Source organism: Ovis aries, chromosome 17, assembly GCF_016772045.2.
Source record: "Ovis aries strain OAR_USU_Benz2616 breed Rambouillet chromosome 17, ARS-UI_Ramb_v3.0, whole genome shotgun sequence".
Lineage (NCBI taxonomy): Eukaryota > Metazoa > Chordata > Mammalia > Artiodactyla > Bovidae > Ovis > Ovis aries.
The window spans coordinates 52,663,381-52,689,726 of record NC_056070.1 but is presented as its reverse complement, the minus strand read 5'-3'; the positions used below and the strand labels follow the sequence as shown (position 1 = coordinate 52,689,726).

Genomic DNA, 26,346 nt, shown 5'->3' with positions numbered 1-26,346 from the left:
CAACAGATGGGCTCCCTTAAAAGAGCTCTTAGAGACTCTGTGGGGTCCCAAGACCCTCTGTGGAGAGTCTCGTTCACCCTGGATCTAAGGGTGATCAGACCAGGAATTTTCCCATGTCTTCAGAGAACTGTCAAGCGCCACCACCTCCAAGGGCTACCTTACAGCAGGGCTGTCTGTGTCAGCCGAGTCCCCTGAAGGGGAGGTGCGCATGCTCAGTCATAGCTGACTCTCTGCAACTCCATGGACTGAAGTCAGCCAGGTTCCTCTGTCCATGGGATTCTTCGGCAAGCACACTGGAGTGAGTTGCCATTTCCTTCTCCAGAGCACCTTCCGGACCGAGTAATCGAACCCACGTCTCCTGCACCTCCTGCACTCGCAGGCAGATTCTTTACCACTAAGCCACCTAAGAGGGAAGGGGGCTGTTCGCAAATCCCCCATGCCCAGACCAGTCCTGGAGTGTCTTCAAAGCCCCGGGTGATCCCAATATCCAGCAGAGCATCCGGCCTGACAGCTCCGCCCTAAAATATGTCTATGAATAAAGCGTACTTTCCTGGGACCCGTCAGGTCAGACTCACGGCTATAAGTCACACACAGGATGCACGGAAGCAAACTAAAACTTCAACCCACAGGGACGACTGTTAAGCTGGCTGCTTTCTCTCCATCCCCGAGTGTTCAGATGTTTCTACGTGAACATCAGGAAAATGTCCAGTGGCCTCCCAGGGCACACCTGCAGTGCTCTCTGGGGTGGGGGTGGCAGTACTGTGGAGACAGGTGGCCAGGACAGTGGCTGAGGTGGGGAGAAGCCCTTTCTTCAGCCTCTGACAAAGCTCTTCCAACACAACCGTGGGTAAAGACCTTCCCCCCGATGTTCCTCTTCATCATCCCAGTTGAGGAAAAATGGGAGGAAGTGGCCAGCCTCATTCTATCATTTGCAACACAAAGGTGGGGATAGGACGTGGGGGACCGGACAGTCCACACTCAGCAAGGCTGAAGCAGCAGCCACCGAGGGTGATGGGACGATCCAACTCTCAACCTCCTGTCCTACCGCCCCGAGAGGCCCACCGTGCAGAGCCACAGACCCTGAAACTGAAAATAGGCTCTCCAACCTCTTGATGGTTTCTCATGATCCTTTTTCTTTGCTAAGTCACTTCAGTCGTGTCTGACTCTGTGTGACCCCAGAGATGGCAGCCCACCAGGCTCCCCCGTCCCTGGGATTCTCCAGGCAAGAACACTGGAGTGGGGTGCCATTGCCTTCTCCATCCTTTTTCTTAATCACAGAGAAATCTTTTCAGGAAATAATCTCTCTGTGGTAACAAAACATTTTTATATGCCTGCTCAGTTTCACTTCAGTTTCCTTTCCCTTTTCTGTTCAAAATCAAAGAAAACTGAGATGTGTGACGGCAGCATTTACAGTCAAGTTCGATTAATACTGTGACTTCTGCCCATCGGTTCATCTGTGAGCAGGGCTAGCAGAAAGGATGGTCACCTGCAGCCTACAGCGACCTCTCAAGGGTGTGACTTTTTTTTTACTTTCCTCTTTCTACTTTAAACAATGTGTGAATCATTGCAATAAGTATGTATAAATTTACAGTTACTTCCCTGGTGGCTCAGACGGTAAAGCGTCTGTCTACGATGTGGGAGACCAGGGTTCGATCCCTGGGTTGGGAAGATCCCTTGGAGAAGGAAATGGCAATCCACTCCAGTACTCTTGCCTGGAAAATCCCATGAACAGAGGAGCCTGGCAGGCTACAGTCCACGGGGTCGCAAAGAGTCGGACACGACTGAGCGACTACGTTCACGTTCATGCTTTAATTAAAAAAATAACTGTTAGATATCAATAGAACCAGAGGGGCAGAGGCTCTAGAGAGGCTGCCTTTGTTTAAAGCAAATAAAACGACGACGGTCTTCTACGTGCACTTGTCCAGGCCGAGGGGCGCTCCTCTCTCTCCTGGGCGGCTCACACATCACCACAGAACATTCTCACAGAACCCACAGCCCACCTCAAATGCTCAGGTCACTGTTTATCTGAAGGAGTGTGGTAAAAAATAAAGTTGGTTAAGAAAGAAAACAGACCTAAAGCCCCCTCTGGGTGACACAAGCGGTGTTACAGACCAGGCACGGGGCCCGGGGCGTCCCGCGCGGCCAGCGCTGCGGGGTGCGGTGAGGCCATGTCTTCCAAACCAGATGCTTCTCCCGACTCTGGCTGGCTGGTCGGCCCCTTCAGCTACACCTGTTCCTTCCTGAACACTCGGTGGGTACACTTGCTGATGTTTCCAAGCTAAACCTTTTTATGGAAAAACACAGAGTGGTCCTTCCTCCATAATAGAGTCCTTATCATAACAAAGTCGATGTCGTTATTGAATTATGTTAGCAAATTTCAACGAAATAGATGGAAATCCTTAGTCGTATCAGAAGTCCTTTAAATGCTGAAAAGCCAGGAAGGACTCAGAATCTGTGCTGGGAACTAAGATAACAACCAGGTTTGGGATGAGCCTGGTGGCCCAGTGGTTAAGAATTCGCCTTCCAACGCAGGGGACGAGGGTTCGGTCCCTGGTCAGGGAACCAAGATTCCACGTGCTCTGGGACAACTAAGCCTGTGAGCCGCAGCCACTGAACCCGAGTGTCACAGCTAGAAGCCCACACGCCACAGCGAAGCTCTCTCGTGGGGCCAGTAAGGCCTGACCAGGCAAAATAAACAAGCAAACACTCAAAACACACACTTGCCTTCTTGCCGCCATGCTCAGAGGCCTAGCACTTATGCGAAGTTAACAATCCCATTTTATTTAACAAGCAAACTTCTTGTCTGGCGGATAAAACGCTCTCTGCCAACGATTGTGGTCATGCTGCTCCCGGCCTGGCGCCCCCTTTTCCTCAGACCCCTGCCCTGGCCCCGGCTCTGGGCCTCTTTTCGGCCTCAAAGCGCCACACTCTCACTCACGCATCACCAGGCACGAGGCATAACCTACACACCACTCGATCCATCCACTTAAAAAGGTGTCAGGCCCCAGGGCGAACTGCACCAGCCCTGGGGGGTCCACACCCACTACCTCCTTGTAAAGAACCCCTTTATTAAACACCCCTGGAGTCCCCTAAGCCGAGCACCCGCTGTCCTGCCAGAGGCCCAGCTGATGCAGCTGAACCGGCTTTCAGCAGCTGAGCCCCGTCCCGGGGCCTCACTGAGCACAGCTCCGGTTTTACCCTGTGTTGCGGGTCATTTACCCGCTTATTCATTCACCTGAAAAAGCATCATCTGAGGCGCTGTTACTCGCTGGCTCTGGGCAGGGTAGGCGACGGACATGGGGGAACAAGCAGGCAGAGACCCTGCCCTCACAGAGCGCCAACTGACTGAAGACAAACGAAACAAAGCCACGCCAACACCACCACCGCGTCACAGCTCCCGGGAGTGACGGGGGCTTGTGGTGGGCTGAATGGTGGTTCCCAAGAAGAAATATCACATGCTAATCCCTGGAACCTGGGGATGTGACCTTATTCAGGGAAAGGGTCTTTGCAGATGTGATTAAGTTAAGGATCTGAAGATTAAGAGATCACCTTGGATTATGTGGGAGGCTGGAAATCCAATGACAAGTGTCCTCATACGCAAGACACACAGGAGAAGATGTAGAGGGGAGAAGGCCGAGAGAAGACAGACGGGGACGAGTGATGCGGCCACAAGCTAAGGAGCCAGCAACACCAGGAGCGGGAAGAGGCTACGCGTGGGTTCTCCCCTAGAGACTCTGCAGGGAGGGAGCGTGGACACCCCTGATTTTGGACTTCCGGCCTCCAGAATGTGAGAGTATAAGTTTTTCTTGTTTTAAGCCACCGAGTTCGTGTGATGTGTTATGGCATCCACAGGGAATGAATCCAGGGCTGGAAGTTTCCACTTCCCCTCGAGATCCACTCTCCATCCTGCTCTGGGTCCTGGGGAGGCTGCCTGGCTGAACCACAGCCACCACGTGCCTTCTGGTTCCAGCTGGACTCAGGGATGGGAACTGAGGGTGGGAGGAACCTGAAAGGAGGAGGGGGTTCTCTGGGCCCCCTCCCTCTGGGGTGGCTGTAGGTGACCTCAGCCACCACCCCCATCCAAAGCAGCCCTCTCGCTCCTTCCCTTGTTCTCCACAGGCTGCTCCATCCCTCAGGCCTGGAGGTGGGACGCGCACACCTGTGGCCAGACCTGCACCGGCCCTGGGGGGGGTCTACATCCCTGTCCCCCAAGCTGAGCGCCCCATCTTGCCAAAGGCCCGACACACAGAAGTGGAATGGCTTTTCCCGGGGCATACGATGACATCTGAGCACACGCTCAGCCTTCTGATGAGAACATCAGGCCCCTGAAGAGAAGTGTGTCGTGTTCACTCCCCCTTGCCCAGAACGTGGCACGGCACCCAGTCACCACCACCTAGCACTAAACGCTGGTCCCGCTGGATCTGGAGGACTCCCGACTGCTGCGGCCTCGGGCCACTGCCCGTCAGTTGTTAAAACCTTGCTGAGCTGTTCTGAAAATTAGCTTCTTTGAACGTTTATAATACATTTTTAAACAGTTAATGTCACAGATAAATGCTCGCTATTACAAACAACCAGGTGAAACTATCTGCGCCAGGAGCGCAACAGTTTGGGAGTGAGACGCAAAGGAGGACACTGAGCTGATGACAGTGATGCTCTGAAGAAAAACCCCCCGCCCCGGTGCAGACATCAGACATGCAGCACGGTGCACTCAGCAGACACCAGTCAGCTTCACACAATCCCTTCTCTTCAGCCGAAAGTCAGCCCTCCTGGAAAGCCTATTAAAATGTGGGAGTAAAGTTATGATTGTGATGGCCTGCTGCTGCTAAGTCGCTTCCGTCGTGTCCGACTCTGTGCGATCCCATAGACGGCAGCCCACCAGGCTCCCCCATCCCTGGGACTCTCCAGGCAAGAACACTGGAGTGGGGTGCCACTGAAGCCACTTATTTCACGTATCTTTTTTTTAATCACTCACAAACTCCAGTACCTAGACTATGAATCATGAGAGCCACCAAAACATGTTTCACACAGTGGCTGGCTCCTTTCATTCATTCATTCAAAAAATACTTAAGAAGCACCATTACGTGCCAAGCTGGGGGAGACAACAACCAGAATACAGTCTGTCCTTCTGAGCATCAGTCTCCGCGTCAAGACCTCCTTGGAGACAGGCCCTGGGAGCTGACCACCACCCAACTCCAGAGGGCACCGTTCACTCTGCACTGCAGCCCCGGCTGCATTTGCTCTTCAAATAAAAGGCCCTGGGGAGGAAAAGTGGGGGGAGGGGGGAGTCAAACAGATGTGAATTTAAAGATTTAGGTAAGATGAGTTATTGGTGGCGACAGGAAAGCTTCACTCGCCAGCACCTGTTCACTGTCCAACGAACATTCACTGCATGCCTGGCGCTGTGCCACCTTCTCGTCACGTATTATCTCCATTTAACCCTCTCGGTGAGCGTGAGACAAATCTGTTCCCATTTTACTTGGGAAAAAGGAAATTCAGTCTTAGGGAGGTTGAAGAGACCACCACAGTCGCAAGTACCTGGAAGGAGCTCCGGACCTGCAGCCTTCAGTGTGCGGACACTCAGCCCCAGCGTCTTCTGCACGATCGTGCCATCGACTGCGCCACAGCAGCCTCTCTCCCGCAGAGGCCAGTCTATCGCGCCTGCCACCACGTCTCTAAGTGCCAACAACCGCCTAAACTCCCTTCCTGTTTATGTCTCCTATTTATTTTTTATATTTTCAAACACAAAGCAAAGCAAAGGTTAAATATAAATGAATCCCGGGTGCCCTTCTCCTGGGTCTGACAATCAGCAACATTTGCCAACCCCATTCCATCTGCCTGTACTCCTCACTTTAGAGAATGTATTTTAAAGCCAATCTCGGCATAGTATCATTTCACCCTCAAAATTACTATGTATCTGTAAGGCATAGGAACTTTTATTAACTCTAACTACAACACCATAACTACATTTACTGAAATTCTTTAGTTTCACCTTCTGTGTGGGTCGGCCTGCATTCCTCTATGAGCGTTCTGCCTCATCTGTTTGAGTATCTGAAATAACTAATATAGGAAAAGCAGGATGAATGTGTGATTTCACCGCCCCTTCACTTTTAAAACCACTTTTAAAGGCTGAGTTAGTGCTCCAGCAAACTCTTAAAAACAACCAGCAGGCTTTTTTTCTGGAGATACCATTATTAGGTAACAGATTTTTAACCAGCTGTTGTCATTAATCTTTCCAGTGCTCAAGTTGTTCACGGCCAGTGGGAGACACCTCGAGCTGGCTCTCAGGCTGACACCCCCCAGGCCCTGACAGCTGCCCTGCTCTCTGCTGAAACAAGACGTCCCAGACCCATCTGTACGCATGGGGCCCCCAACCCAGACTGGTCCTTCTCAAAGACATGCTGGTTCCTTCTGGTGGGAAATTCATTTTGATTTGAATCTTTTCTCTCTAAATAAAATTAAGTAGAACATTATTTTTAATACAAAGATACAGAACGGAAGAAATCTCAGCCTCTGTACTTCCTACTAGGAACGTTCAGGTTGCATTAAGACTTTAAACACAGTAGGCTTAGGGATTAGGTGATAAAAAGGTCGGCGTGCATTCAGCCAGGTTAACCTCATTCCCTTTAACTGTGCTGTATTTCACCAAAGTTGCATGCAATTTGAGTTTAGGCTTAAATACTAAAGGTTATCAGAACGCCCAAATTCATCTTCCATTCAGTGAAAAGATGTTCCCAGTGATGCACTCACTTTATCAGTTTTCCAATTAAAGACAGACTCTCAGGAGGAGCCTGTAACCCAAGCCTACACTATCCCAGAGGAGACTTGCAAACGCAACCCAATGTGGCTTGATTTAACCTAAGTACTCCTTGAGTTTTTATGAAAAACTCAACAGCTGCTGAGTTGGACTGTTTAACATGCTAACAAAATTAAGAACCTGAAAAAAAAAAATACAGGTAAAGAACTGGAGAACATTCTGAAACTGTTCTAAAATACAACAGTCTCGTGGGCTGTGTGAAACCATCTCCAAGGCTACAGCCTACTCGGGAAAGGACATTTGCCAGCTGCTTATCAATGTTCCACCAAAACAACCACTCAAACAGAATGTATTAGACTAAAAAAGACAGCTATACCAAAATCCTTCTTGCTGACAGAAACTTGCTGTCCTCAGAAAGCAGCAGACGAGGGATGCAGACTCGACCAACCCTTTCCACATGGAGCTGGCTTGCATCTTAAAACTGAGTGTTACTCTAAGTGCAAAACTGAACACAGAAATGCAAAAAACTAGGCTTGAAAGTAAACGGACCAGCTCCAGGGAAGAAGTCGGTGGTCTCCGAGACACACAATTTGATTGTTCTCTACTTCTGGCAGGCACAACACACCAGGGTGTTCTGTTGGGCTTTTTTTTTCCCCAGAAGACTTACTTCCTAATATTTAGAGGAAACTAAACAGGATCTCCCCACTCCCTGGACTTGCGTGGACAGCTGTGCCAGTAATAGCCGCTACCCTCCTGGCGTCACGGGCCTTGTATCCTGGGGAATCAGGGTGGAGACAAAGAGGGCTGAGGAGCAGAGGCAAGACAGGACCCAAACAGACCACGATGTGACCTGTCTCCATCCCTCAACTCCTAAAAGCAAGGGGCTTGTCACACCTGCACCTACCCTACTCCTACGGAATCAGAACCCCACCGCAGGTGAACCAGGAAAGCAGAGAAGCCCTCATTTCATACTATCAGAACCAGTCAGCTCAGCTGCTGGTTAACTGAGCAGTTTGGTTAAAGTGGTAACTCACTAAACACTTAGAATTTTACAGATCTTATCCGTGTTTTTCATTTAAGGCAAAGGTCTTTTCTTAGAGATAAGGTCCACCAGCTCAAGTTTCAGAAGTTCCTCATTCAGACCACAGCCTCTCTGTGGGGAACTTAAAAAAAGACACTGGACAAGCAAGATGAGAGCAGAGTCCTTCTGGAATCTTCAATTTCCCCCCAGCAAGTCCATAACTAATTCACTAGCTTTGTTTTTTTTCCTCTAATGAATCACCTGTTAGCCCTCAGCTTACAGTGTTTTTTTTTTTTTTAAGATTTTTCTGATGTGGACCATTTAAAGCCTTTATTGAATTTGTTACAACAGTGTTTCTATTTTATGTTTTTTGCTTTTTGGCCAGGGAGGCATGTGGGAGCTTAGCTCGCTGACTAGGGATTGAACCCTCATGCCCTCTATTGGAAGGCAAAGTCTCAACCCTTGGACGGCCAGGGAAGTCCCAGCTTACAGTTTTCATACACGGTTCATCAGTTGCCATGGTATTTAATGAAATCATGTAATTACTATAACAAATAAAATCAGAGTGAACACGTCTGAGAGCCAACACACTTGACTCTGGGTAATTACTCGGTGTGGGAGCCGAAATGCCCCGGGGATCTGCCATGACGGAGGGGGGTGGGGCGGGGAGGCATCAATCACTGTATCTGATAAAGGGCCTGTATCTGATAAAGGGCCTGGCGAGCGCCAATTACTGGAACACTTCAGTTAAGTGGAGGGAGGTCAACTAACAGCTTGTATTGTAATTTTAAAATCCAAATCCCTCCTCCCCTTCCCAAAAGAAGGCAGTCTGTGGAAGACAGAACTTCTAAACTTTGCTTTTCTCATTAGTAGTTCCTTGCCAGCACAACCAACCAAAGCGTTCACTTGTTTAGTGAGAGCTTCGGGGTTTTCCCCTCTTCGTCTCCTCTTAACCACAATCTACAAGAAAAGCATGCATGAGAATACTCTGGAATCGTCTTTACACAGGTGCAAGTGAGAAAACGCCTCTCCAGGAAGATCTGGGTGTGTATTAAGACTACATCTTTAGAAGATGTTGCTTTTACATGTAAAATGTATCATGAGATGAACTTTCCAACACCTGACTCAAAAATTCAGTTTAATAGGCAAGGTTTACTCTCACGTGACTGAAATTACTCATCTTATGTTCAGTATATGAAAATGCTATTCTAACAAGTTTTTTTTTTCTAGTCTGTGGGTAGAGAAAGGGATTAGTCAAAGGAGAATCAGTTACTCTAAGTTATTCTACTTAAATTTCATACACACACACACACAAAAACTGCAATTATAACTGATACAGGGAATAAAATTTCTAAAAGAATCACCAGGTACTTAATTTTTTGAAAATAAGTCATTCTTAAGTATTGATATTTTAACAGATTTATGTTCAAAGATGTTAACTGCAATATAAATTATGAGAGCAAAAAAAAAGAAACAGTACCTAAGGGACTAGTCACATAAATTGTAGCATCAGTTCAGTCGCTCAAGTCATGTCTGACTCTTTTTGACCCCATAGAATGCAGCACGCCAGGCCTCCCTGATCATCACCAACTCCCAGAGTTTACTCAAACTCATGTCCATTGAGTCGGTGATGCCATCCAATCATCTCATCCTGTCATCCCCTTCTGCTCCCACTCTCAATCTTTCCCAGCATCGGAGTCTTTTCAAATGCATCAATTCTTCCCATCCATCAGGTGGCCAAAGTATTGGAATTTCAGCTTCAGCGTCAGTCCTTCCAATGAATCTTCAGGACTATTTACTTTAAGATGGACTGGCTGGATCTCCTTGCGGTCCAAGTTGTAGCATACCCACATGATTAAAATATAAGTCGCTAAAAATGTCATGTAAGAATCTTCTGACAAAAAATAAGAAAGTGCTCAGAGCATAACTTCACAGATAAAAAACAAGACAAAAACTCTACAAGCAAAATTATCCCAGTGGCAGAAAACAAAGAAAACATATAAAATGTTTAACAGTGTTTATCTCTGAGTGGTGGTATCACACGTGACTACCTATTTCTTCTTCACAGTTCTGTATTTTTTAGTTTTTCTATAATATAAATGTTAAAAATGCAATTTTTAAAGGTTTGATCAATTGGGATCAGAAATTTTACACACTATATATACTTCCTTGCCTTCTCAAAGCGATGAAAACAGGACAGCCTTTGATGGCACAGAATTGTCAGTATCAAGTAGCCACAGTGCCCTCTGTGATAAAAACATGCTCCTGGGCCACGAAAGCAGATGGCTGCATTTATGACCTTAAATAAGCAGTTGCCGAAGTATGCCCCAGGGGACCTAGCCCTACCAGACTGATTAAGTGTGGGAAATATTGCAATACATACTATTAATAGCTGTAAGAGAGAAACCAGACAAAGCAAAGCAAAAATAAAACCCCTCTTATTTAACCAGATTCCCCAAATTTCTCCACCATGGAAACTTTTTAATGTAATCACCATCAAAAGCCACGGAATTAGGCAAACCCTACCCTAAATCAAACAGCCCCAACCACTTCATTAACAACTGCTGAAGCTTTATTTACTGGGCATTTATTAAACTGTCATGCACCGTGTTCCACAGTTTACAAACACTGTCTTATTTAATTCTCCAAATGTCTCTTAAGGATGATATCTTAATCCTCCCATTTTAAAGATGGGGAAGGCAATACTTAGGAAGGCTCATCCGTGTCCAAAGTCTCCTAGCAACCCAAATCCTGTCTTAACCACTATGCTTAACAGCTGATCTTCCATTTTTGGAGCAGCTTCATTTCTTTCTTGATGGTGTATGATCAGCTCTACTAGTTATCTCCTACACCCTGGAAAAAATCTGCCACTGACAAGCCAGAGGACCAAGCGTGTCGTTATCTGAGTTGTGTGCAAAGCAAGACTCAGCAGACTGGGCACTGAGTGCAGTGTAAGACTCCCCGCTAAGAGAGTCTGGCTCACTGAAAAAAATTTTTTTCTTCCATCTTCTTTCAGCCTTCTGATTGATCTCTCTGCTTTCTGGTCTTACCTCCTCAAATCCATCCTCCTCTGGCTGCCTGAATCATTTGTATGAATCACCAAGTGTGACTGCACCACTCCCAGGCTTAAAACCTTCCCTGTGACTGGAAGGTGAAGCCCAAGCCCTCTCCACAAGCGTGGGACCGTCTGGTTTCTGCCGGCCTCTCTGACCCCGTCCCCTCACGCCCTGCCCTGGTCCCTCCAGCAAGGCCTGCAACAGTCCTGTGCACACGCTGTTTCTTTCCTCTGTGTCTCCGTTTGTGGGGCCCGGAAACCCTTCTCCCTCCTTACCTGGCTAATGCACCCTTGCAATCACAGCTCCTGAGTCATCTCCTCCAGGAAACACTCCTGCCGGTCACCCCGAGCCCTGCAAAGGCTCTCCGGGTCTCCCTTCCACTAGGGTGTGCCCTCACCCCTACTGCATCCCGGGTACATTGGGATCGGCTTACGTGCACCAGCGCGATCCTCAAAGATGAAAATTCTGTGGCTTAGCAGTTTCACTTCCCCAAGGTGCTCCATGAAGGTTGAGTAAACGCATAAACTTCCTCAACCTCAGCTGTGCTCACATTAACGAAAGCCGCTTTCTGATGGCAAACGTTAATTAGCACTTACCCTGTCCCTCTGCCAACCCTGGCCCTGGGCTATGGTATGAAAATAACCTCAGGGTGCCATTAGCTAACCTTGGAGACAATAGAAAATTTGATTGGAAAGGAACATTAACTATGGCACTGCTTGTAATGTAACAACCATGTGAATATCTGCTTTTCACATACACTCTGGTACGATGGAGCGTGTTGCTCAGTTTAAAAGCTTTCCCCCGGTGCACTGCGAGGCAACCTACTGACAAGAGCGCTCCAACCATGGCTCTCCTTTCCCTCTTCCCTATGAAGAAACTCAGAATTCTCCTCCATCTTCATGCCATTGGGTAGGATGGCTTTCCTGAATGATGATGGGATGTGAAAACCCCCTGGAGCTGAGGAAGGAGATAAACCAGCTAGCGTGTTCTGAGCCTCAGCAATCACACGCGTGAGCAGAGGCTGACGCACGGGTCGTTACAGACACCGGGCACTGCAGCCTGGCATGGCCCCCTGAGCGACAACCTGCCAAATGCTGTGATAGAAGCCGAATCTACGACCGAGCTGACTGCGCTCCAGAGCACCTCGACTGCGCGTGTCCTGAGGTTCCTCTTGACCAGTGTGTACAGCACAGGCAGCGCAAAAGGAGGCTGACTTGTCTGTAAAGCCGAGTCATCAGACCCGTTTCTCCTTGCGCCTCCACGGCACCCGTTCCCTTCTCCCAACCCACCGAAGATACGCCCAACGGCCTTTTAAACTTTTATGCTCCCCTCGATTTCAACAAGTGCTTGGAAGAGGTTACTTTGCTCTCAAATTTGTATCTCTAAGCAAACCATCCCTGAGCTCCAGAACCGCACAGTCAACTGCCCACTGCACGAGGCCACATAACTGCCCTGCCTGTCCCCTATGCTGGGCTCCCGCGGCCCCAGGGACCACCCCCCTCCTCCAGCCTTGCTCTGGGCCCTCCTTTTACTCGATTTCACTTAAAGACCAGCTAGCTCCACTCACTCAGGAGCACTAACTGGGCACAGCCTATGTGCCAGGCCTGTGCTAGGGTGCCCAGGACACAAAGAATGGAGCCCCTGTGCCAGGCGGGGACACAGGGAAGCAAGTGACTTACCAAATGTGTGTCAAGTGCCACCAAGGAGGCACAAAAGAGGCCAAGGGGCCGTGTGTCTGTGACTGAGCGGGAAGAGCGTTTGGAAGGCAAAGCTGATGGGGCCCCTCAGTGGGCAGCTCCACGAGGGTGGGAAGGGGTTCGGAAAACTGGTCTGCATCTCCCCCCCAGAACTCTGGCTCGAATCCTAACCTCTTCTTGCCTGGTCTTCCGGAACCCCCCTCGCCAATCCAGCCCACACTGCAGTCAACACGGCCTTCCTGAAGCGCTCCTCCGATCACGCCGCTGCCCCGCTCCCAAGTCATGAAAACTCAGTGCTTCCAAGTGGGTCGCCACCCAGCTCCTGCCCAGGCTCTCGGCCTCGTCAGCTTTATTTCTTGTCACTTCCCTTCACACTAGCAAACCTGACCTGGTAACTCACGAGTCATGAAATCTACCCTGAGCTTTCCTGCTCGGTGCCAGGCTCAGCCACCTTCCTGAGCCCTGACTTCTGTCAAAATACAATTTAGAGAAATAAACACCTAATTCAAGACAGTGGCTCCCTGGCTGGGGGGTGGCGATCACGCTCAGGATGGAGCACAGAGGTTTGCTCTGGCTCGGTCGCATTTTCCTCCTGAGCTGCTGGCAGGTACACAGATGTTCCTTGTGTCATTCCACACCCTTATAGGAATTACCTCATTTATTTTCTTAAAGCTTACCCGCCTATCAAAGTCCATCTCTTGCAGTAGGAACCTAATCTAGCCAGAAAGCCCCTCTTCATCTGACATTCAATGTTATTTACAATTCACGTCTGGCCTTTCTCTTATTCTTCCTCTAAAAAACATAAACAAACGACTGTGGTGAAACATACACAACACGGGCCTTTCCTGGTGGCTGGGCGGTGAAGAACCAGCCTGCAATGCAGGAGATGTGGGTTTGATGTCTGGGTTGGGAAGACCCCCTGGAGAAGGGAATGGCAACCCACTCCAGTGTTCTTGCCTGGAGAATCCCAGGGACAGAGGAGCCTGGTGGGCTGCAGCCCATGGGGTCACAGAGAGCCAAACAGGACTTTCCGACCGAAACAACAGCATACACAACACCATTTCAACTGTGGGAGCCTGCCGGGCGGCCACACCATCACCTGTCTCACCTCCCCAAACCGAAGCCCCCCAAGTCTCTCTTGCTGTAGATGTCTGTGCACTGCATCTCCCTAAGTTATAGTACAGAGGTTATACACTATCCATGTTTCTGCCCTTTACAGTGCCTCACACAGCGAGCGCTCCACAGACGTGGACCTGACACGGGGTCGTCTTGAGATGGCAGCCAGGACATCATGCCTTTTAGTTTTAGCAGTAACAGCCAATAACAGCTTCCTCAGTGTTCACTCTGTTCCAGGTTCCATGATAAGTATCCTAACAACTTCTCTGATTTAGCCCACCTGCAACCCTATGGAGGCGCTTGCTGTTATTATCCGCTTTATTTTCAACGAGGAAACTGCAACTGGAAAAAGACTGAATACTTGCCAAAGGTCACATCACTGGTAACAAAAGCCAGTTCTGTACTGCACTGCCCCCACTGCGCTTTTAATCAATAGAGAGGAAGTAGACAGCAATTAAGTAAAATAAGGGATCGGATTTCACGTAAGCCAGCCTAAACAATTCTGAAAATCTCTCCAAAGAAAGGCAGCCACCCTCTACCAACTTCACCTGCTATGCCACTTAGCCTCACAAGAACCCTAAAAGGCAGGCCTGGCCACTGTCCTCACTTTCCCGGGGACGCACTGAGCTGGAAAACAATGAAATAAGTCACTAAAGTCGCAGCTATAGTCTGTCCACAAAATCTAGATGCTTTCTTTGAAAAAGAAAAAAGAGTCAGCCAGTACTGGATTCCAGAAAATATTCTGAGACAGAGTAATGTTTTCCTCAAGAGTTAAAGTCATAGGTCCATGGAAGAGAAGATTTAAACATAAAAGCTGAAGCCTGTATATATATATACAATAATGACTGGATGACAGGAACAGAAACATACTCCAGTAGTAGACACTCAAAAGGGTTTCACATCTCAGCTTCTAAAAACCAGTCCCACCAGCGTTCAGAGCTTGTTTGAGGAAGCAGTCCCTGGTCGTACGCTTCAAAGAGCCATTATGATTCATGCGGTAGCTTCGCAGCCCCACACAAATCACCCCAGAACACGCCTTAGGGAAACAGCTTCTTCCAGACCAGGCTCTTGAGTTTCCACAGAACTGTTTCTCAGATCCTCAAGAGTTTTTGCGTGTGGGCAGTTTTACCTGCCACAGGAGCAGAGTTCCTGAGTTTGAAGTCTTAGTGAATCCTCAGCTAACACCAACTCATCAGCATTTCCTCGGAAAGCACTGGGAAGAATGACCCAAGAGGTCCGGTTTAGCTGCCTAATCCCCTGAGCGATGGTTCCTTTTAAGGGAGTGCCCTGCAAGTCCAATGGGGTTAATGTGGACAGACAGACAAAGGCCCATTCCACTGCCAAGTAAAAATAACTTGACATAAAAATAAAAACGTGTGCATAAGAAATATCAGCCCAGAGCAAAAGGAAAGAGCTGCCGATCAGTAGGAACACACTACATTTTAGAGAACTGCACGCAGACAAGAGGACAGGAAAAGAGAAACCCACGGGCAGGGAAAATGAGAATGTCTGCCGCTCCAACACAATTTGACTCTAGTTTCCAGCTGGACTACAGCTCAGAGGCCACAATTAGAACAATGTAAGCGAAGCACAATACACAGCTGTATTTAAACCCAACAGTGAACGCCTTCAAAACCTAGCCACACTTTCCAGTCGCCACAAAATAGCCCCTCAGGCTTGAAGAAGCCTTACTCTACAATTTAAAACACTTCCTTCTGCCAATTAAAAAAAAAAAAAGGCCTTGGTTTAGGGTAAGAGATCTGCGCCTGAAAGTCCTGTTCTATTTACTGTCTCATTCTAGTGCTACTGAGACAATCACTAACCACAGAAAGCTAGAAAAAAGTTTTAGGCTAATAGCAAATAAAAATCTACTTTAGATTTTTGAAATAAGACCCTATTATCTGGTTGGGATGACCTTATTATATGCATGATTGTTGGTAACTGTTCCAAAAAGAGAACTACAAATTACTAATGCAATTACTCTTTATTGAACACTATTAATACGCACCATGTTAAGGACCTAACCCTGGAAAAGGAAATGGCAACTGACTCCAGCATTCCTGCCTGGAAAATTCCATGAACAGAGGAGACTGGTGGGTTACAGTTCATGGGGTCCCAAAGAATTGGACATGACCAAGCACTCACACAAGGACCTAACATGCACTCTCTAATATAATCCCCAAGTCAACTCTAAGAAGTATTTTCATCGAACTTGGTGGTCGATGGTCCAGTGGTTAAGAATCCGTCTCACCAATGCAGGGGATACAAGTTCGATCCCTGGTCCGGAAAGATGCCACAGGCCACAGGGCGTCTGAGCCCTTGTGCCATAACTATTGAAGCCCGAGTGCCCTAAAGTCTGTGCCCCATGAGAGAAGCATGTGGGCAGTTTCTCTGCAATGAGAAGTCCAATCACTGCAACTAGAACAGCCCCCGCTCACAACTAGAGAAAACCCACATGTGTAAACCAAGACCCAGCACGGCCAAAAATAAAACTAAGAAGTATGTTTTTTTTCCCACATATCTTTCCCCAGCGGCGGCTCACAGAGGTGAGGTGACCTGCCTGCAGTCACACAGCTGGGCAGTGGCCAGGCCTGGCCCAGAATATATAATTCCAGAGCCCAAACGTTCTTTAACACCAGATCATAAACACGCCATCTGTTCAAAGCTATTTCACAAATATTTCCTTCTGTCTCACAACCACCCCCAAATAAACCAACACGCAACATTAGGAGCTGAGTGAAACTACCAGGGCCAGAATGTTGGTTGTTCACATCACAGCCCTTCCCTCAGAAACACACCACACACACCCAGGGCAACCTTTCGAAGGGTCACCATGGCTGGTGAGCTGTCTGGCTAAGGCAGTCTGGTTTTCACGTTCAATTTCTTTAATAAAAGCACTATACCCTGAAGAACAAACCTTTGCTGAGTAATTTAACTTAATCACGTGGCCTAATCAAGAGAGATTGGTCCTCAGTATTTGTATGAGGTACTCTGGGATGAAGATCATCTGTACTAAAAAAAAAAAAAAAAAACAGAAAAACACCTGCTAGATTAATCTGCCTTTCCCTTTAAATAGTAACCTACAGTGTGTCTCAGATAGAGGAAACAGGTAAAGCTGTCCTAACAGCCTGAGTCAGCAGACTGACTTGACTCCACAATCTCCCCTCCACTAAAAGGCACTTTACTTCGATTAATGTTCTACTAATGTAACTACAGTACTCTGTCCTGAAACTGGGGAGTCACATATAATAAAATTAACTTGTAGGCAGTGTTACACATTAGAAATACATACCTATCATTTTATTATTAAACTAGAAAGATGCCTGCAGGCAGTCAACAAAAGGTCTCCCGGCAACTGACAAGCAGAGTTAACTAAGCAAAGATTTTCTTTCTTTGGAGACATGAAACTCTCATTCAGTCAAGAAAGATGGATTTTGTCACTTATTCTTCTCTTAAAAGGAAAGCGCCACATGGAGACCATAAATGGGGTGAATTGCATCTCAGAGCAATGTTATATGTGCCAAGTTACAAAGCCTGTGAATACAAGGGGTGGATTAATGGAAAGACTGATACCATCTTACTACAGTGGCCTCTCTGTAGCTCCGGACAATGATCTGTTGAGGGTTTTCCAGTGATTTTGAATGTGCAACCTCCATACAAGCCCCCTTTTAAGGGGGCTGGCTCAGTGCTGAACAGTCAATCCTTTTGCAGAAAGCAAGCCAAAAGCCCCCACACAAGCTTCTGGGTGAGAAGCTTGGCCCTGTAGGCGTGGGAAGGCTCAGACTTCAGAGACAAAGGAGTAAAAGCAGGAGGTGGGCTGGGGGGAGCTGGCTGGGCCTGGGTCTAGCAGCCTGGAGAAGACCCAGACTCACAGGGCTGGACTTTCGGGGAAAGAGTTCAAAAGGGCTGGGGGAAAAGGACAGAAGAAAGCACACCAGGAGCGAAGTCAGTTACCCCTGAGAACAAACCCTGCTACAAGGGATGGAGTGAGATCTCCAGAAACAGCAGTGGGCACACCTTGCAGAGACGGGGCAGTCTGTCTACTATCAGAGGTGGGGGTGGGTTGTCAGCCCCTGACCTCCAGTTTGTCTCCTAAAAAACAACTTGGCCCCAGTGAGGAAGGACACTATGGGGCAGAGCCACCATACTAGAATTACCACATTCCCTTCTTCTATGGAGGGGGGGCATGGCATCCTTCTGCCAACCCACAAGACCGGACAACCCCTGGGACAACACTGGCAAGACGCCTTCCAAACGAAGTCAGACCCGGAACAGGCCCTCTGACCCTAAGGATCCCTCAGATAAACGGCCAAATCAGATCTTAACCTAGGTAAGTCCGCTGCCTCGTGTCTCCCAGCCTTGGAGACCCCTCCCCACCCCTAAGGCCCATCTCAGAACCACCTCTCAGATTTAGCTATAGACACTGCCCCCAAATCCATCTCGGAACCCCCGATCCTTTCCCATGATTCCTATCTAGCTAATCCACTCAGCCCCTCAAAGCCTATCCTCAGATCCCAGTAACTGTTTCCCTGTACCCGTCAACCCTCCCCTCAACCCCAACCCCTGCCCAGACCTAACCCTCAACCCCTCAGTCCGGTCTCAGGCATCCCCAATCCTTGACTACCGTCCCCTAGACCCATTCCAACCCAGTCTCGGTCCCTCAATTCCCTCCTCGCCGCCCCAAACTCGGCCACAGCCCTCCACGATCCCGAACGCCCCTTCCAGGCTCCCTAATCCGCATTCCACTCCGCCTCAGGACCCCTCCAGCCCCCGCAAGCTCTGTCCACCCAAGACGCTTTTCCCAGCTCTGCCCCAGCCTCGGTCCCCTCATCCCCAAACCCACCTCAAGCCCCCCCCCCAATTTCTCGTCCCAGTCTCCTCGATCCAACATGAAGCACCGCGACCGTCTCCGCCTCGGGCCACCTCCAGCCCGCCGCGGGCCCCCGACCCCGCGCGCCCCCCTCGAGGCCCCGCCGTCGCCGCTTTGAGCTGCCGCTCGGCTCACCTCCTCCATCTTCTGCACCATCTCTGTCAGCTGCCCCTCGTCCTCCAACAGCTCGTTGAGCTGCACCAGCGACAACCCGGCGAACCGAGCTTCGCTCGCAGCGCCCGCCATCGTCCCGTCTCGGCCGCCGCCGCAGCTCTGGCCGCCTGGCTTCGCGGACCGGAAGCGCCGCCCTCAAGGCCCGCCCCCAGCGGGGGGGCACGTGACGCCAGCCGTGGGCCTTGACGTCATCGCCTCGCGGGCGGGCGGACATGACGTCGCAGTCTGGGCACTTGACAGGAAGAGTGTTAGGGGCTGGGGTTGTCTCTGGGAAGGGTGGGGGCTTCTAAGGGAAGGGACCTGGAGATAGGCTTGGGACGCTCTGGTCAGCAGTAATGATGTCACTGCAGCATGACATCAGGAGGGTGTGCCATGATGTCAGAAGAGCCTTTTCCTCAAGGAAAAGAAATGCCTAGATGTGAAGAAAGCAGGCAGCAGGACGGAAGTTCGTGCAGCCTAAGCCCAGCCTGACCGAGGGAACCCCAAAGAAGGGGATTTATGGGAAAACAACTTTAGATGCCTTTGTTTTTTTGTAATTGTGGAACTGCCAATTCATTCATTTGACAAAATTGAGACCTACTATGTGGACTAGGAATTGGGTATATCAGTTCAGTTGCTCAGTCATGTCCCACTCTTTGCAACCCCATGAATTGCAGCACGCCAGGCCTCCCTGTCCATCACCAACTCCCGGAGTTCACCCAAACTCATGTCCATCGAGTCGGTGATGCCATCCAGCCATTTCATCCTCTGTCATCCCCTTCTCTTCCTGCCCCCAATCCCTCCCAGCATCAGAGTCTTTTCCAATGGGTCAACTCTTCTCATGAGGTGGCCAAAGTACTGGAGTTTCAGCTTCAGCATCATTCCCTCCAAAGAAATCTCAGGGCTGATCTCCTTCAGAATGGACTGACTGGATCTCCTTGCAGTCCAAGGAACTCTCAAGAGTCTTCTCCAACACCACAGTTCAAAAGCATCAATTCTTCCGCGCTCAGCTTTCTTCACAGTCCAACTCTCACATCCATACATGACCAATGGGCAAACCATAGCCTTAACTAGACCGACCTTTGTTGGCAAAGTAATGTCTCTGCTTTTTAATATGCTATCTAGGTTGGTCATAACTTTCCTTCCAAGGAGTAAGGGTCTTTTACTTTCATTGTTGCAATCACCATCTGCAGTGATTTTGGAGCCCCCCAAAATAAAGCCTGACACTGTTTCCACTGTTTCCCATCTATTTCCCATGAAGTGATGGGACCAGATGCCATGATCTTAGTTTTCTGAATGTTGAGCTTTAAGCCAAATTTTTCACTCTCCTCTTTCACTTTCATCAACAGGCTTTTTAGTTCCTCTTCACTTTCTGCCATAAGGGTGGTGTCATCTGCATATCTGAGGTTATTGATATTTCTCTTGGCAATCTTGATTCCAGCTTGTGCTTCCTCCAGCCCAGCATTTCTCATGATGTACTCAGCATATAAGTTAAATAAGCAGGGTGACAATATACAGCCTTAACATACTCCTTTTCCTAACTGGAACCAGTCTGTTGTTCCATGTGCAGTTCTAACTGTTGCTTCCTGACCTGCATAATAGGTTTCTCAAGAGGCAGGTCAGGTGGTCTGTATTCCCATCTCTTTCAGAATTTCCCACAGTTTATTGTGATCCACACAGTCAAAGGCTTTGGCATAGTCAATAGAGCAGAAATAGATGTTTTTCTGGAACTCTCTTGCTTTTTCCATGATCCAGCGGATGTTGGCAATTTGATCTCTGGTTCCTCTGCCTTTTCTAAAACCAGCTTGAACATCAGGAAGTTCACGGTTCATGTACTACTGAAGCCTGGCTTGGAGAATTTTGAGCATTACTTTACTAGCGCGTGAGATGAGTGCAATTGTGTGATAGTTTGAGCATTCTTTGGCATTGCCTTTCTTTGGGAGTGGAATGAAAACTGACCTTTTCCAGTCCTGTGGCCACTGCTGAGTTTTCCAAATTTGCTGGCATATTGAGTGCAGCACTTTCACAGCATCATCCTCCAGGATTTGAAATAGCTCAACTGGAATTCCATCACTTCCACTAGCTTTGTTTGTAGTGATGCTTTCTAAGGCCCACTTGACTTCACATTCCAGGATGTCTGGCTCTAATTGGGTATATAGTTCTGAATAAAATAAAAAAGACCCCTGCTTACATGGAGCTAACAGACAGGGAGGCAAACCAAAAATAAACGAAATGATTACAGATTGGGAGCGTGCAAAGAAGGAGATGGATGTTAAACTAAAGAGAGTAATGGGGATACCTTTAAAGGGAGTAATGAAAGGTGGTCCTCTTGGAGAAGATGGCATCTGAGGAGATCTGAAGGAGAGAAGGGCAGAACCACCCACCATTCCTTTAGGAAGCCCCAGGCTGCAAGACTAGCATGTACGAAAGCCCCGAGTCAGTTCTAGCTTGCTACATTCAAGGAAGGGCAGAAAACCAGTATGATTGGAGCATCAGAGCAGGGACCCACATTATTGCCGTTTGCCTCAACTCAGAGGAAGGCACCTAGACATTTAGTTGGGCCAAGCTGTGCTCTTTCAGAGATATTATTGCCGGTGCCATTGTGGAGTCTCCCCACTCCTAGAAGCGTTTCAAGATCCAGGAATTCTGGGAACTTGTTATCCTGCTTTGGAATCTTCCACAGTTCTAGCTGGAAGAAACCAACATCTGAGGATAACCACAACAGCTTCCTAATTTTACACATAAGGAAACTGAGGCCCTTGGAGGAGGAAGTTGTCTTCTTTCAAAATCAAGTAATTGGCAGATCTCCTGGCTCCCAGACTGGCATCGGCCACGCTGGCATCCTACCACACTGACCTCGGCGCATAACTCAGCACTGAGCACAGTCCAGACATTCAGTAAACACTTGTTGGCTGACTAACGAGCTTTGTGCATGAGGCTGATGTTTCTGCTCCCCCATCCGTAGAGCATAAGGTCTGAGTTGTCTGCCCATACATTAGACTGGGCTCCAGTGACCATTCTCTTTCCTCCTAGCCCCTGTGACTAAGGGCACAGATTAGTGGGAGATGAGTAAAACTAGAGGAAGCATTTCATACTATCTGTAAACAAAAGATTTTCATTGAGTTCGAAAAGAGCCCTCGATTGTTTTCTTCCTTTGAGTTTGTCCAAAAAGGTGGCTTTAAGAAAGACCATAATAAAGAAGAAGGCAATGGAGAAAGTCAAGTTTATAACCAGAGTAGGCACTCAGTTTAGTTTCATTATTTTCCCTTTCCTCTCCAGGAGAAGTATAAACCTGCCAAAGTGAGAATAGTAGCTGTACTTCCAGGAAATCCTCACCTATGAGGCTTAAGATGATGTCCAGAAGTTTCTTAAATTCCCCACAGAAGGTAAGAACAAGGTTGGAGGTCAGAGCACTCCAGAACATAGAGGGATGAAGTAACTCATCCAAGGCACACCAAGAACAAACCTGGTCCTGAATGGCATACCTGTATACAGCAGTCCCTAGAATGCTTAGTCCAAACCAGGTTCACAGTTCAGCCCTGCCTGGTCCTTATAAACTTTCTCCAACCTGCTTTCTGCCACTGACCTAGTCGAGTCACACACCACTTCCTTTGTCAAACAGAGCAAACCACAGAAAGGTCTTGTTTTCTGCGGCTCTAAAAACTTCTCATCGCTCTTAAAAGTGGTTGAGAGAAGAAAAGAAACATAAGAAGATCCTGGCATTGGTGTCAAACCTGTTGATTTAAATGCGTGGGTGAGCTGATACATCTCCTCCCCCCCCCCCCCGCCTTTGTGTTAAACTGAGGTCGGGGTTTCTCTGCAAACTTACGCCTGCCTGTAGTATTTCTGGGTTAACTAAGATTTTGCACTGGCAAATCAAGGGCAATGTATGTAGGTGCCAGGGCTTCTGTCTCAATAGGAGCATTGTTACTGCCTAGAAATGGGTCTCCTGTTACATAACATGGGGAAATGGTTTGGAAGGCATACTTCCCCACTATCTGATGAGAAAAGAAAAATATATAAGGTTCAACTAGGTGGAGGTCACGGTCTTCTAGCCTTGAGGTTAGAATTCTTTCTGTCTGATGGAAGTAAAGAGAATTACAGATAAATATTTTCCAGTTTGACAAGCTGGAAGAAAATCTAGACCTGATGACACCATATCCATAGCACATGCTGTCAGCTGTGTATGGGCAGCAGAGGAATGATTCCCTAAGGCGGCAGGTGGAACAGCCCTGCTCCTCGGGATGTGTTGCTCCTCCTGAGGTCACCGCCATTGTCACTGTCATCTGCTAATATCTAAATAGTCAACATGACCTAAGTACTAGTCATCAAGAAGCGGGGAGAAAACTCATTTTGGACAAAGTCCCTACTTTGGCGAGTGTAAGGAAGATATAAAAATAGAGAGCAGTATTTTTTTTAAATTATATTTAAGGTTGATGTTATTTGGGTGTATTAGGAAGGTGGAGGATGTAGAAAGCTTGGTTATTTTGATTTGAGATTTGTGTTTTCTTGGTTTGGGGATTTTTCTCTTATTTTTTGCTCCCTTGTGGGGTTTATTTAATCAACTATTTCAGTTCCCCCACAAAAAAGAAGAAGAGGGAGAGAGAAAATATAACAAACCCTCACGTAACTCACCAAGTTAAGGACTAAGCATCATAGGCACAGTTAAAGCCCCTAATATCCTTTCTCCCTCTCTAGAAGGTAGCTACTGTCCTATTTATTTTACCTTACATGTATATATCCATAATCTTAATTTTAAAACATACACATTATATGTATATATGCATATATAACGGGCTTCCCAGGTGGCGCTAGTGGTAAGAACCTGCCTGCCAATGCAGGAGACATAAGAGGTGTGGGTTCAATCCCTGGCTCAGGAAGATCCCCTGGAGGAGGGCATGGCAACCCACTCCAGTATTCTTCCTTGGAGAATTCCACAGACAGAGAAGCCTGCCAGGCTCTAGTCCATTGGGCTGCAAAGAGTCGGACACAACTGAAGCGACTTAGCCCAGCGCAGCATAGCACACATACACATTACATATACATACACACAGATCTTTCCGCTACTTGCTTTTTAGGATCAATGGTGAGTTTTTCGCTTTTCAGGTTTTCTTGTTTGTTTGGCCACACTGGATGGTTGTGGGATCTTAGTTCCCTAACCAGGGATCAAACACCAGGCCCACAGCAGTGAAAGGACGGAGTCCTAACCACTGGACCACCACGGAATTCCCAACAGTGAGTTTCTAAGATGTATCCTTGTTGATTCAGGCTTCCCGGGTGGCTCAGCGGTTAAAAAAAAAAAGTCCACCTGCACTGCAGGAGATGCAGAAGAGATAGGTTTGATCTCTGGGTTGTGAAGATCCCCTGGAGGAGGAAATGGCAACCCATTCCAGTATTCTTGCCTTAAAAAAAAAAAAACCACCACCCACAGACAGAAAAGCCTAGCATGCTACAATCCACGGGGTCACAACGAATCGGACATGACTGAGCACACACACATCCTTGCTGGTTCATATAGTTTGAAACATTTTTTCCATAGCTGTATGGTGTGCCATTGTATACATACATGACAGATTTTAAACTCCTTTCTTCTGTTGTTGGGGTCATAGGGTATTCATATCTTCAACATTATGGGATGTTGCTAAATTGCTTTCCAAAATCATTGTACCCATAGTGCTTGTTTTATTGTGATCAAATATATGTAAAAGTTACCATTTTGAATATATTAAGTGCACAGTTCAGTGGCATCAAGGACATTCACATTGTTGTGTGACCATCGCCACCATCCGTCCCCATAAGTGAAACTCTGTACCCGTGAAGCAGTAATTCCTATTTCCCCCTTCACCCTCTGGAAACCATTATTCTATTTTCTGTCTCTATGAATTTGACTCTACTAGAGGCCTCACCAAAGAAGGCAATGGCAACCCACTCCAGTACTCTTGCCTGGAAAATCCCATGGGCGGAGGAGTCTGGTGGGCTGCAGTCTACAGGGTCGCTACAAGTCGGACACGACTGAGCGACTTCACTTTCACTTTTCACTTTCATGCATTGGAGAAGGAAATGGCAACCCACTCCAGTGTTCTTGCCTGGAGAATCCCAGGGACGGGGGAGCCTGGTGGGCTGCCGTCTCTGGGGTCTCAGAGTCGGACACGACTGAAGTGACTTAGCAGCAGCAGCAGCAGAGGCCTCACATAAATGGAATCACATAATACTTGTCATTTTGTCTTCCCTGGTGGTCCGGTGGTTAAGACTTCTTCCTTCCAATGTAGGGGGTGCAGGTTCGATCCCTGCTCGGGGAAGCTAGGATCCCACATGCCTCTCGGCCAAATAAAAACCAAAACATAAAACAGAGGCCATATTGTAACGAATTCAAGGACTTTAAAAAAATTTGTCCTTTTGTGACCTTATTTTACTTAAAATAATGTCTTCAGGGTTCATCCTTGTTGTAGCACGTGTCAGAATTTCATTCCTTTTAAAGGATGAATAATATTCCATTGTGTGTACCGACCGCATTTTGTTTATCTGTCAATGGATATTTGGGCTGTTTCTACCTTTTCTGTTGTGAATGATGCCACTATGAACACTGGTATACGATTATCTGTTCGAGTTCTTCATTTCAGTCCTTTTGGCTGTACATCCAAAAGTAGAATTTCTGGACTATATGGTATTTTTATCTTTTGGGGGAACCACCATATTGTTTAACAACATATATTGGTGCATATAGCAAACTGTACCATTTCACATTCCCACCAGTCACACACAAGGATTCCAATTTCTCTGCATCCATGTCAAACTCATTTTCTGGAAGGTTTTTTCTTTTCTTTTTTTAAGTATATAAACAGCCATTCCAGACTCTTTGTTGGCTTTGCTTTTCTTAAAAAAAAAATCTTGTGCCAAAAAAAGTGATCTCTGCAAGATTTGCATCACCTCATCTTTCACCCAGTGCAGGTCAGATGTAGGAGTGTCTAAAAAGTTCCAGAAACCGACTATTATCTAAAAAGATAACTTTATCTCTATAAGCCAGGAAGTAAGATGTAGAGAGGTCCTGGATGAGTAGAGAAATGAATGTTTTTGTATGTAAAGGATGTGGCTAATTTTGAGACTGGGAACTTGAAAATGATGAAAGGAATGGGAGACAGATGGCTGTTAGATATCGGAAAGGTGCCTGGGGTAGTCAGCCTCCGGATATGCACACCTGTGAGTAGCGCTCTGTTGTCTGCTAACAGAGCTGGGCTGTGTGATCGGGGGAATAAGGCAGTGATGGGCATCACTTCCAAGATTAGGCTTTCATTTCACACTCCTCTTTCACCTGATGAACTCTGGGGTTGAGCCAGCTGTCATATCAGGAGGACATTCAAGATGGACACATGATGGGGCTTCCCTGGTGGTCCAGTGGTTAAGGCTGGGCCAATGCAAGGGACACGGATTCAATCCCTGGTCCAGGAGGATCCCACTCGCTACAGAGCATCTGAGCCCATGCACCACACTGCTGAGCCAGCGCTCCAGAGCCCGAGGTCTGCAACTACTGAGCCTACACACTGCAGTTACCGAAGCCTGTGCGCCTAGAGCCTGTGCTCCACAACAAGAGAAGCCATCGCAATGAGAAGGCTGCAGACTACACCTAGAGAAAGCCTGCTTGCAGCACGGAAGACCCACAACAGCCAAAAATAAATAAAACA

General features: G+C 47.7%; 1 protein-coding gene and 1 long non-coding RNA gene across 3 annotated transcripts in view; one reads left to right on the top strand and one right to left on the bottom strand.

Moving 5' to 3' along the window:
- VPS37B (VPS37B subunit of ESCRT-I) overlaps positions 1–18,789 on the bottom strand; it is a 30,736-nt gene extending 11,947 nt beyond the window's left edge. The window contains exon 1 of one of the 2 annotated variants that reach the window (XM_027956452.2): positions 18,650–18,789. In XM_027956452.2, the coding sequence (XP_027812253.2) occupies positions 18,650–18,760 (111 nt within the window). In that variant the 5' untranslated portion in view covers positions 18,761–18,789. Of the gene's footprint in view, positions 1–11,106; positions 18,620–18,649 lie in introns of those variants that run through there. The other variant, XM_042234588.1, reaches the window with a different exon arrangement.
- Positions 11,829–25,519, top strand: LOC132657999 (uncharacterized). Its single transcript, XR_009596869.1, has 2 exons — positions 11,829–17,974; positions 18,519–25,519. It is a non-coding gene; the product is annotated as an uncharacterized LOC132657999 (long non-coding RNA).
- Positions 25,520–26,346: the final 827 nt, after the last annotated feature.